We start from the raw sequence: 13,384 nt of genomic DNA on the forward strand, positions 1-13,384 counted from the left end.
ACATCATATAGATGCACGCAGGACTAAATAAGCTTCCTCCCACCTTAATTATTATTATTTGTAGTAAATGCTGCTTAGGTACCCAGTGCAGAGCAGAGCTCCTTCTTGGGTGTCAATACCCCCGAGACTCCCCTTACAGAGCTCCAATCTCAGGAACAAGCCTGATGTGGGTAACTGGAGAGAAACCTCTCTGCTCCAGACAGAGATGGTGGTGGGGACGGCGCTGCCCTGAGCCCCCCTGCTCGTCCCAGCCCTAAGAGATTTGGGGTCCAACGTGGTTAATAAGCATAGGCCAGAGAGGGCTCGATCTGCCTCTGTTTGCTCTCGAGGGGCACCCACACCAATGGTTATTTTGATTTCTGGGTTCCTTTTTGGGTTTTGTCTCCAATAGTCTAAAGTGGAAGAGCATTAGTGATGTACGAGAAATCAATCGCTGGTTAATGAAGGCGCTCCTTCACCTTCTGCAGCCCTGAAACCACAGAGAAATAGAATAAATGCTGATAACTACTAAACACAGCAGGCTAAGGACTGCCTGATAAACCCAAATTGCTTTTTCTGGGAGAGGGAGAAGAGGAGACAGTGGACAAGGTGGCTGCTCACTGCCATGGCACAGGGTCACCCCGCTGGCCAGGGCCCCCATGACACCATGGCCCCAGTCCAGTGCTACCCTGGCACCGCTGCCAAACCCCAACGCAACACGAGGAAAGCGGGGGGGTGTTTGCACCCTGTGTCAGCCTGGGTGGCCCCCACAATGGGATGCCACCAGTTAGAGGAGGAAAGCACGAAGATCAGGTCTGTTGTGGGGAGGGGAGCGTGGCATGGGGGTTACCCCCATTTCAGCCCCTCCAGGCCTCTGTCCATCCACGCGAGGATGCTGCGGGCTGTCAGAGCTCCGCCGCGGGGGCTCAGGACGCCCACAGCGAGGGCAGGTGGTGACGACAGAACCTGCGCTCCCTGCCGCCTGCGTCTGCTCCGGCCCCGGCACCCCACGGCCCAGCACCGCCACTCAACGACTGCAGCTTTGATCAAGTGGCACCAGGGACTCATCCTTAATGAAAGATGGATGAAAGTCAGCTCAGTTCTGCACCAGGCTGAAATTTCAGCAAGAAAAAAACCTGGGAAATTTAGAAAGCTGGGCTTTGGCGGCTTCCCCCTGCTTGGGGAGCTGAAAGCCAGCAGAGGGGCCACAGCCCCGATGCTGCATTTCCCAGGACCGCAAGGAACCAGCGGGTGCCTGGGAAGAGACATACGGCAGCTGTGACCTCTCCTTCTGTAGGGCACAACCAGAAGCCATAAAGCAAAACTAGCGAAAGAAAAACCAGACTCCAAATATGAGGGGGAACTCACTGCGGGCGGCTCTCGGCACCAAGGCCAGCAGAGGGCATCCCAAATCTGTCCCTCTGCCTCCCCATCAGCTCACTGAGCTGCCTCCTACCTGCGTACGGTGCAGAAAAGATAAAATAACTTGTAAAATATCCCATGAAAAGAAGATTTATATGCTACAATATCCTGGAAACTTCCCATGGAGATGAGGCACAGGGTGTCTGATGCTGTACTGGGATGCTCCGATGCTGTACTGGGATGCTCCGATGCTGTACTATGGACTGTGCAGGGTTCAGCCTGTTCTCTTTTGTTCCCTGACCCCTCCATTCCCACTGACTCACTGTACTTAAGGGTAAAAAGAAGAAACCTGAACAATCTGCGTGTCTTTAAAATGTTGTTTGCCCAACGCTCCCTTCCCCATTAGAGCAGATATCTATCCCAAGACCATCCTTTCATACAGCTTTGCTTACCTATTTATTCCAGCCTTGCAATTGTCCAGGTTTTTCTGTGATTTCTAAATGCATGGCATACCAGTATTTGGTTTTATTTATATATATTTTTTTAATCTTCAATCAATGTGTAAAAGGTAAGTGTGTAAAACTTTATGTCTCTATTGGCAGATTTTCATGGCCGTTTCAAAAAAGCTGTTTTAATCTCAAGCGTTGGATGTAAATAATACGTTGGAGTCCCTATAATGCTATAGCCTTCTGTTGGCTTATACAACCACCAGTTATAAAATACAGCCCTTTCTTGAACAAGCGCCAAGATTTTGGAAAGGATCAAAGAATAAAAAGCAGAAATGAGTTTGTCAGGAGATGGAATTTTTATATCATACATATAAAAATGTCTCAGACCTAAACCACGTTTTACGGCAATCTTTGCTGCAGTATCACCGTTTATTCCTCTTGCCCATGAGGATGGGGCTGGTGGACGGGGGACAGGCTGAGCTTCCATACCGTGGGTCACTTCTCTACAAGAAGCCATCCATTAGCCAAAATGGTTTCTTACTGAAGCTGAATTATGTTTATCTGTTCTGAAAACAAGGTCTCAGGGGATGTGCTGGAACATGGACCAAATCCCTGCTGAGACAACAGTTTCAACACATGTTAACAGCACCAGCCAAGCTGAGATTTGTTACTTCAGTGGGAGGTGGATTCACTTTAGGGACTACGTCAAAATCAAAGAAAAGCTTGTTATTAAGATCTCTGTATAGCATCCACATGTGTTTTCAGGGTAGTATGAACATCTCGTGGTCCTCTCTTCAGCAGTTGTTGGAGGAACAATTGCTGTAGCGCCAGCTTTTTGAGGGATAAAATGGAGCCCATTTGAACAGGCGAGGAGCAATTCCTACCTCCAAGATAAGTTCCTTTTGCTCCACTTGGTGACAGCCTGAGCGAATCGCTTCCTCCTGGCGTCTGCGGCGCCGAGGTCGGGCAGAGAGCAGCGAGGGGTCTTCATCAGCTCCAGCGTGGCTTCGTCTGGGGTTAGAAAACACAATAGAGATCAGGGGAATAGCGGGTTAAGAAACCCCGGGGGGACAGGGAGAAGGGAGCGCTGAGGATGCGGCAGCGGAGCGAGGGGCAGTGCCTGGGAGCACGTTGAAGTGTCTCACGTGGTGACACCCACGGGACGCTGGGTCCCCCCCGTGCCATGGTGGCAGCAGCTCCTGCTGACAGCCCTTCCTTCCAAGCGGGGCTGCGGGGACACCGGGGGAGGTGACACCCCACGGCCGGGGGAAGGTGCCAGCTCTGCTCTTAGTGTCAATGAGCAGTTCTGTCAGTTTCAGGAGAAAATGCAGGAGGTTACCTCTTGTGTGACACTACAGGTCCCCAAAACCTGTGTGGAAAACCACCTGTGGCCAGCTTTGATTACATTTTAACACAGATTTTTAATTATTCTGTTTTACTCTTTCTTACTGATTTTCCCATTATTCCCCCGGCAAAGCAGAGAGACATTCACATGTGAAATAGCTGTACCTCTGTTCAGCTAGGAGCTCATTTGGAGAATGTTCATATTACTACTTTATTTTTAAGGCTGAAAGCTTAAAGCCCCTATTCTCACCCACTGAAAGGCAGACGAGTTGTTTGTTCACCCATTTCCCATGCTGGCTTTATCTTTCCACTTAAACCACTTAATTTTCAGGCACAAACCTGTATCTGTGACCTGCCCTGGGCAGCCCCCTGTGCCTGTTTCAAACATCCCCTCCAAAAATGCAAATGCATTTAAAATGCCGTCCTTGCTCCTGAGCCTCCTGCAGCTCGTGATAAGGGGGAAGAGAAGTGCTGGATTAAGAGTGGAGAGGGAAGGTCCCAGCGATGGGACGCGGGCAGCAGCAGCTCTGGGGCCGGGGAGGGCAATCAGGGCCGGAGTGGACACACACCAGCTGGATAATTAGCAGCTTCTTGCTAATTCTGTCCAGAGCAGTGGAAGCAAGACGGTGACGTGGCAAGAGGTCATGGCCACACGTCGGGGAGGGAGGAGAGCACACAATGCTGCCTTTCTCCTGCCCTCAACGAGGACGTAGAGAGGAATGACCTCAGCCACACCGAGGAATGTGTGTCACTTCAGCCTGGCCTTGGATGGTTCCCTCGCAGCCAGATGTGGCCGCCACATCAGGCAGAAGCCACCCAGCGCCCTGTCCCATGGGTGCCTGGTGCTGCCGGGCTCAGTGAGGCCAAGGAGACCCTTGAGGCCAAGGAGACCCCTGCCAGCTCCACAGGCACCTCCTGGCTCTACGTGCCACAGCAGGAGCCAGCAGCGCTGGGGGGACATGACACCATCTTCCTCCTTCCCTTGCCCCAGCAGTGAAGAAGCCAGAATATCTACATACACGATTTGGGAAGCTTCATCAGGATTTTTCTTCAACTCAATGTGATGCTGCAATCAGGCTTTGAACAGGACAACCTATCAGCCTTAGTTTCTCTGTCTTTTGTTCTTTTTTTTTGAGCACACCAAGAGCTATTTTAAGCACAGTGGGAACCCCAAGGGTGTGTGGGTCTGGTGAAATAGTTGCTTGCCTCAGGTTCTTGAAAGCACAATGCAACAAAGCACCTGAGCCATGTAATTGCTCTTACAGCTGCAAACTGGGCTGTATATTACACCTGGGTGAGCTTTTGCTTTTCCTGGAGATGATGCTACTCCAGAGCTCGGCACCAACTCCCCTCTCCTCCCCAGACCTGCAAGGAGCCGTCCCTGCATCCCTCTGCACCGGAGAGGAAGGCTCGTGGACCACTGACCTAGGACCCCCGTGGCCTCGAGCCCCCCGAAGCGCTGCATGGCGGTGATGGCCTTGGTGAGCTCCTCCTGCGTCTGCAGTTGTCCTGTGATGGGATCTGGGGGAGGCAGGTACCCAAACCTCGTCAGCCAGTCCTGTGGAGCAAGGAAGAAGAGGGATGAGAAAAGGAAAGGAAGCTGAAACCTCAGTCACCTGCAGCCCCTGATTGGGCCAACTGATTTATTTAAAAAGAGAAATAAATGGCTTTTCTCTCCATGCCTTCGTCTCCAACATTTCCATGTGCCCTGATGTAACCATTTCCCCACCAGTGGCCTCGAAGCCTCTCAAGCCAGGTGTGGGTATCTCCACGCTCAGTGGGAACCTGTGGAACAGCCACGTGTCCCTCTGCCAAAGCCTGAGCAAGCATGGCCACCTCGATCAACCCAACACCGACACTGGACAGGAATTTGCCTCTGGGAGGACAGTACATTCTGAAGAAGATCTTTCTCTTCCTCTTTTCAGCCTGAAACTGATGGAAAATAAAAAAAATGCCATAAATCTCCTTCTTACAACTGCTTTTTAAATGTCTGATGAATTATCTTTCTAAATCCTTTCTTACCTTCTCTCTCGCTCCCCTCCCTTACCTTGGCAGCAGGATCAGCAAAGAATAATAATACCACATGCAGGGAATGCCATAAACACCTAAATTCTATTTTCTTTATCTGTATCAAGGAAACATTGATCTATTGAGCCTCTTGAAGACGGATATTGATCTAGGCTTCTACCACGGTCAATACACCACAGATTTATTGCAGTCAGATCAGTGCCAAAAGTCAGTACCTGCTTATTGCTACAGTTTGAATGTCTCATAGCTCGGTGCCCCCGCAGCAGCCACCTCAGACACCACGGCATCCCCAGCCCCTCTCCAGCAAACCCAATTAAACAATTTCACACCTACAGGGCTGTATGACGCTCTCCCCACACGTGGTGTTGCTCTCCATTGGGGTGCGTGGTTTCCTCTGCCAGGTTTATCACTGGCAACTCATTTCCATCCCCACTCTCCTTCATAGTTGCCTTATTTTAGCAAGACCATGTGCTATTGTAGCCAGAGAAAGCAGCTTATCTGGTCAATTCTTGTTGCCTAATGCAGCTCCATCAGCCACCGCCTGGCGGGGAGCACGTTAGGACCATCACAGCCTTCCCTTGCCAGCAGGCTGAGGCCAGGCCAAGCACTCTCTCCTGTCCTCCCTGCTCCTGTTCATCCCCTTGCATAGCAAAAACATTTGTGACAGAAATTAGAGACACAATTCACCCCTGATTGTTCCTGAGAAATCGGCTGTGACACAGCTCGACAGCCGGCCCATCAATTGCTGAGGGTGGTGGGGTTTAATTCGCTTTGTTCCCCAGCCATGGAGACAGTGTAATTTATCCTCTAACAACAGTGGAGGCGATGCTACACCAGAGATGTACATAAGTCAGCTTTGCTCAGGTCCTCCTGGAGATGGGCAGCAAAAGGCTGAGGACAAAGCCACCACGAGGCCCAGCAACGTCCTGCTGATCTGCTCTTTCTTAACCCAAAGCGACAGAAAAGGCACAAACACAAGTGGACACCCCAGAGCAAGTGAGGGGCTCCCTAAAGGGAACATGGAAGGAACAGGCACATAAAGTCCTTCACCTGATCTACCTTGCAAGCACTGATTGTCCTGAACGGGGTTTCTCATCCAGACCATCCTGTTCATCATCTCTCACTCAGGTTCTCCATCATTGTATAGACCTCTGTGATATCACTCTCATTCATCTCTTTTCCATTGTATGGGTTCTGCCTTATTTCTCTCTCCTTGTAAGCAAAGCTGATCCATAATATTGAACTTTCACATTCCACCTTTACTGTGGCAGAAAATTTCATTAGGGAAAACACAGCTGGATCTGAAGATGAGAAAGACGAGCAGGAACTGTCTGGCTCGTTATCTGCATGCCCTGTGAAAGCTTTGCAGATATTTCCTGCTCTTAATTCAGAAAAAGCTAAGTCCATAAACTTCCATAAATGAAAAATACAAAATATTTTCCACTGAGATAACTTCAACACATTCCCTTCTTATTTCCACTTTTTCTTTTTAATAAAAAAGCTTTTCCCCCCAACTCTCATTAGCTTAAAATGTTTAAATGGTGTTTGGAGCTGAATGCTAAAATTCATTGAACGTATTTCTTGCCCAAGTTGGCACGATAAAAACTTTTCCTTAAAAAGTGTGCTGCACTAAATTAATTGACCCAATCCCACAAGAAGATTCAGCATCAGTAACTGCCCATTTAAAAAGGAAAAAATAGATCGCTTCATCAAAAAATTCAGACTGAGCCAATACCTGCCCAGGTGTCAGCTCCGAGACGAGCTGGGGCCAGCATGGCCATGCTACATAGCTCACGTCATGGCCCGGGGGACATGCCTTGCTCTGGGGCTCACGGGCTCCCAGCTCATTTTTTGTGGGAATCACCTCATTGTGCCTCTGGCCCCCAGTTCCTCATCCATCAAACCCTTGCAATGGGCTCCCCTGCTCTCCCGCCTACCAGCCCAGTCCGCTGGCACTGGGAGCTCCGTCCCCAGCCCAACAGGAGCGGCCTCAAAGCACAGTTTCCCTTTGACAAGGGCCGTGTTAGTGATTCAGCAGCGTTACTCCTCCGTGGAGCCGCTCCACGTGCGTCTTTGGAGACAGATCGCTCTCGTCGCTGCCTAAAAATAAGCTGTATTATTTTTTCTTGTCTGGGTTCTCGTACTGCAGTGGCAGAGCACAATGGGGAAAAAACCCTGAAAAAAAGATAAGCTGACTCTAATACTGCAGGATTCTTCTGCACGTAGTGTTTTTTTCTTTTGGAGAAGGCACAAAGTTAGGAAAAACGCTAATGACGTCCTCTCCATCCCTGCCAACAAGCCCTGCTTCAATTTGGGACTGTTTTATTTACTCGTTAAGCCCCTTGAATGGAACACAAGGGGCTGGGGTCTCCATGGACAGGTGATGACCCACAGCACTGGCTCCAGCAGAGGGGAAGCCTCTGCTATCACTTATGCAGAGCTAATTTTCAGCTGAAAATGGCAATTTCATTTCTTTCATCTATCCGCTTCCTTTGTATCAACACCCTTTTGTCCTAGAACCTACTTACCTGCTTCATTTTAAAATAGATGTAGATAGTGTCCCTCTTTATGGAAGATTTATGAGCTCTGTAGGTTTGCTTTTACAAATATTAATATTATATAAGCTTATGGGCTTATTCAACTGCCACAGGCAAAAAAAGACTCAGTCAGCAAGTTTTCTTCCTGATGATTTCTTTTTAAGGGTTGTAGGTTGGCATTTACAAGATGACAAACTCGTTGAGGACAACAAGGAAAGGATAAACAGGATAAACACAAAACAGAAATCAGGATAAGCAGAAAAAACTCTACCCAAGCCAGTTCCATGCTTCTGCCTGCTCTTGTGTTATTATGATGACCATGTTTCTAAAGCTTAGCCCCAAAAAATAAGGGTCTTTTTTTTTCCTCTTGGTGTTGCATCAACATACAGGAAACCCAAACAAAACATCCTGAATCCTGTGGAATTTCTGACACTCCCTTTGCTCAGGAATGTTGTTTTACCCCACACGTCACCAAGGGCAGAGAAAAGCAGAGATTCAGCCCCAGCTGATGGAGAGGATGCTGCTATACCCCGAGTTCCAAACTTTGAAAGGTCCCTTTCCTGCTGGAAGCCCCTTTGTGCTGGAGGTGCAGCCGTGCTTTGCACACACCAGGGAAGATAATCCAGATACACTATTCAACAAATTTAATGGCCCAGATTACTAAAATAAAGCTACAACTCAAACATCTGGAACTAATTTCCAACTCACACTTCACTTTATCTCTGCAGTCACCAGTAAATAGGGTGGAAGCTTTAAAAAAATAAAATTAAATTTTAAAAAAATTAAATCACCATCACCACAAGCCAGATTAAAGGGAAATTGCTTTTGACTGTTTGAGTTTTTCTTCCAAGTTTTCGAAGGTTTATAGTATTCAAATTTTTACAGTCATTTTCCTGAGATCAAACAGCCCCAGGAACAACGCCCATTAATTAGAGCAACACATATGGTGCCACAATCCTCCGAGGAGTGCGCTCCTGCGATCAACAGCCTTTGGGCCACACAAACCCCATCATCTTCCAAAGGTTGCCCCGCACCTCTCTGATGAGCTATCGCACGCACATAGTCAGCTGATTAACTCATTAGGAGAAAAACCTGCAGTGTGGATTAGAACCAGATTTAGTTGAGCCACTGCTGAGTGGTAGGGCTGGTTTCATTAGCTCACGCCGGAGGAGTCGCTGGAATCCAAACAGCAGTTTAATTCCAGCAAACGCCGTGCACAGAATCCAGGGTAGAAGTTAATGCAGCTGCTAATATCTCCTAGCCCTCCCTATTACTTTAAACGTTCAATTAGGTTAACAACAGCAGCATTTCAAAAGGCCACAACCTACAAGTCCTGAAGACCACGGGCGCCTTGGCAGGGGACACATCTCACCAGCTGGTGGCATTGGAGCTGGGACATCCAGGTCATGAAGGATCCAGCAGAGAGAGCACCTCGCGTCCCAGCCAGCGGCTGGATGCCAACTTGGCTGCCTGCAGGACTCGTTGGATGTGATCAGGTCTTGGCCGTAGCCCCAAACGCTCGTTTGCCGGGCTCTGATCGCCGTACGGCTCCCCCGGGCGCTGGGGGTGACGTCCTCCACCGGGTGGGCTGGACACAGAAGGAGGCTGGCGTGATATGAAGGAAACTTCAGCCCCTCTGCGGTGGATGCTACACAAAGTGTGAGCATCTCTTGGGTTGGATGGGTACTGAGAGCCTTCCAGAAACACAGAGTTAATCAAGAGCTGGTGTGGAAGCAGAAGGAAATTCTCTGCAGACTGCAGAAACAGCCTCCTCAACCTCTTTGAACTGAAGATCAAAGAAACAATTCCCACCCATAGAAGGCAGGCAGAACAGTGCAGTGCAGAACAATGTTTACTACAGCTGCTTTAGATTTATTTTCAGAGTAAGAAAAAACAAAAAAAATATAAACAAGGTACAGATTATTCTGTATTTTCAACGTAAATGTGTATTTTTCTTGGTGGAGATTTAATACATCAGGGAGGCCTAAAATCACTGGAGGTTTTTCAGCACATCCTGAAAATTTCCACTCGAAGGCAATGAATGATGCAATAAATTTGTGTGTAATTGAAACTTCAAATGACCATCAAAAAAGAGTTTCAATGGGAGTAGTTTCTTGGTTTTAAATCAGCCCTAGTTTTGCATAATGCTGCCTGTCCCGCTGAAGCATCCCTTTTCATCAATGTGTTATTAAGGAAAGAAAAGGAGAAAGTCCTGGCATGTAATCATCTGTTGAACCACGATGGGAAGTTAGGTAAATGACTGGATCTTATCTTGCTGCAAAAATAGCTCTAAATCACATAGCTCGTTGCTTAATGTGGTTTATGAAAATAGCCCCGCTCCTGTTGTGGGGGTGCAGGGGGGGCTGTTGTGGGCGTGCAGGGCTCTCCCTGGCAGAACTGTGTCAGGGTGACAGTTGCCACTGACCAAATTCCTGTGCTGAACAGCAAACCTGGGACTTGGACTTTCCCCCGAATATTCCCAGCCCTGCTCAAAGCAAAGGAAAGTGCCAACATTTGCCTTAAAAATAAAAATGTACTGAGTTCTAGTCCTCTGGTGGGCATGGAGGCAAATAACATCACCGGGAGGATCTAAACAACCCCAATACTCTATTTCATTGAGAAGCACAGTAAGTAATTACCATCGCAACATATGGCACATAAACATCCACCGCAGAGATTGGATGTGCTTTAAAAATCTGCTTGAGAACATCTGTGCTGCTGGTACCTGGGCTGTGTCTGGGTGACAGAGCACGGGGGCTCTTGGGTTAATTCATGGGCCTGCTCAAGCTCCATTTACCCAGGATGAACCAGGGTACGACCTCAACTGCCGAGTCCAGGTAGGATGGACAGTGGCCAGGCAGGGTGGAGGAAAAAGCCCAATTCAGAGATGGAGCAACTGGAAACCATGAGACCTGCCACCCACCACTCTGAAAGCAGCGATCAAAGCTCTCACAACACCCCAGGCAGATGCTTTTGATGCCAGGGCCCCTCTGTGCTGGAGCCCGGCAGCCAGAGGCCACCCAGAGCCAGGACCATGTCCCCAGCACACCTCCTCCCACCAGCAGCACCACTGATGTGTTCTCAGCACACCCTCAGGTGTGACTGGACCATATCTAACCTCAGATCTGGTGTGACACAGTTAAATTAAACGTCACCAGATATAGTTCTTACAGCATTTGTAAGCCCAGGAGAACTCTCCTCCCCGTGTACCTGGCCACTGTCCACACGTAGCCAGGGAGGAGGTTTCCCTGCTCAACACAGAGCAGTAAATCACGGTTAGAGTTTGCCTCATCCCTGAAATCACATCCTTTCTGTTTGAGAAGAAACAAAGCCAAGACACTGAATTCAGGGTTTTCTGGGCACAGGACATGGGAACGTCCGTGGTTTCCTGGATGATTTTGCACAGGACTCAGCAGCATCTGAAGCAGCCGGGGGGCTGCTGTGAGCGGAGCCAGCTGGACAGTGCTCCTCAGGAAACATCTGGAGATGGACAGAGTGAACAAAGGGACCTCCACCCTCCCCTCCCTGCACTCCACCTCATCTCACCCGTAGAGCAGGGGGGTGGCAGAGAGGACAGCTGCTGTCCCCTGCCAATGGGGAATCCTGGATCAGGAGGCTCCCCAGCGCTGTCCACTGTGGGAGCTGGGACGCTCAGGGCTCTGCAGAATGGGCTCTCCGGGGCTTTGGTTCATCTCAGCACACAGATGTTCAGACATTTTATTAGAACCTCCAAGCCTCCCGTGTATCCAATGTGGGGCTGTTGACATCACCCAAGCAGACTGCAGAGAACTTCCAAACACTCCTGTCCTCCAGCTGGACCGGGACCAAGATGAGCAAGAAAATAATGAATTCCTCTAAAGAAGTACAAATTGCTCCTTACCAAAGTGCAAACACGCAGCAAGGCTCTCCTAGGGGATGACTTTAGAGGTCCTCATTTCACTTAATGAGCTTGTCCGTCTCATTGGACCCAAACTGTGTGTTTGCTCATGGTACATAGGGAAAGTCAATGACACATTGAGAACACAATGGCACTAATCTATATTCTCTACTGGTCTCACCGAGATGAGCTCCTGCTCTTCTGGTTTCAGTGATGGAACAAACCACGCCTGGCACCTCACTGAACAGACTGCTGGACATCAAAACACACCTCTCACTAACTCCATTTATTGGATCTTCTCTTAGGACAGTGTCTCCTCCGGGACACACTTCAGACCCAACTTTGCCTGTGCAGCACGACTGGTAACACCAGCACTTGCCTTGGCCTGTCCGTGTCCTCACTCACAGCTCCCAGCCTCCAGCGCAGCTTCACAATATCCCCATTTACAGCAGCCAACAACATTTTACCCAGATGGATCGACTCAGCTGCACATCTCTCCTCCACTCAATTAGTTTGGAGATCAGTGGCTTGTTCCTCCCCCTTGGAGCATCGCTCTTCCCTCCAGCCAGGCAGCCTTGCTTTTCAAGATAACCTCAGGACACAGACGCCTGTTCGGATCTGCTCACAGCACGGCTCCGTGTCCCTTTCCAGAGACTGCAGAAATTCTCTAGTCCTCCACAAACTGGGAAATCAAAAGCTGTGATCACTGTGCTCGGCTGCTCACAACAGCTGCAGTCCCCAATTTCCTTCAGCAGCTTTTAGATGGGGTCTTAGCTGCATCTTCCCATTTAGTCCATTTAGTTTTTAGCAATGAAAACATTATGATGTTAATAAATCCATAAATCAGAAGCCGCGCTGGTATGTGAAACAGAGCATCTATTTGGGAGAGAATTAATCCCACTTATGTCTCCTGTCCCTAGATCTATGTGACTACAGGAATAACACATTTGCTACGCAGTTGGCTTTGCTGCTTCCCCCAGTCTCTTCAAACAGCAGTATTACAATGAGTTTTTCTTGTTGACAGGCTCTTTCTATTAGCTGTACAAGTGTCTTGAACAATTATTGATGCTGTGGGCAAGTGCAAACAGGAAGAAAAAAGGGAACCTTATCTTCATGAGCGAGGCTGTTAAATCAAAGGAAGCAATGACACTGCAGCTCACAGGTGACCAGCGCACAGGCGCGGACACCCAGAACTCTGCAGAACCTCAGGAGCACCCACGGGCTGGGTGAGCTGAGGAGGTTACCCAGTTACCCACCGAACGGTGGCAGATGAGAAATAAATCCCTACAGCACCACAAAGCGTTGGACAACTTGCAAAACATGCCAAGAGTTCTTTCATTATTAAAACAAGCTAACTGAAATGAATAATTTCACCAGCTCTGACTAGTCCAGGGCATTTTCCTGTGGCTACCAGGATGACTCTGCTTTCAGTGAGAGCTGGTGTTAATCATGACCTGGGAGCAAAGCAGTTTGGCAGAAAAACTGAATAAAGCTGAAACCAGACAAAAACACAGATTATACCCCTCCCTAGAGGGATTCAAATTACACAGTACCTGAATTTGGCAAACAAGCTGACCCACGCAATGTAGAACTTGCTTTTACCAGCACTTCCCCCCCCAAAATGCCAATTTAAATAATAATAAATCTACATGGCTATACACACTGCTATCTCTTGAGGCATTACAACCTAGGCCAAGTTGTGCAGCGCCACTTGTGTATGCACCAGAGCACCGCGGATGGACAAACAGCAATAACCAGCTCCAGCCCCAGAGCAAGAGCCAAGGAGCCGGGTGCCAAGCCCGGTCTCA

At 48.8% G+C, this 13,384-nt stretch overlaps 1 protein-coding gene across 3 annotated transcripts in view; it reads right to left on the reverse strand.

Annotated features, from left to right (window-relative positions):
* MMP17 (matrix metallopeptidase 17) overlaps positions 1 to 13,384 on the reverse strand; it is a 50,777-nt gene that overhangs the window by 14,132 nt on the left and 23,261 nt on the right. For 2 of the 3 annotated variants that reach the window (XM_065033348.1, XM_065033349.1), the window contains exons 2-3: positions 4,560 to 4,692; positions 2,675 to 2,801 (exon numbers count right to left, since the gene is read on the reverse strand). In XM_065033348.1, coding sequence (XP_064889420.1) covers positions 2,675 to 2,801; positions 4,560 to 4,692 — 260 coding nt within the window. Of the gene's footprint in view, positions 1 to 2,674; positions 2,802 to 4,559; positions 4,693 to 9,071; positions 9,480 to 13,384 lie in introns of those variants that run through there. The other variant, XM_065033347.1, reaches the window with a different exon arrangement.

The sequence above is a fragment of the Columba livia genome, chromosome 17 (assembly GCF_036013475.1).
Source record: "Columba livia isolate bColLiv1 breed racing homer chromosome 17, bColLiv1.pat.W.v2, whole genome shotgun sequence".
NCBI classification, from domain to species: Eukaryota; Metazoa; Chordata; class Aves; order Columbiformes; family Columbidae; genus Columba; species Columba livia.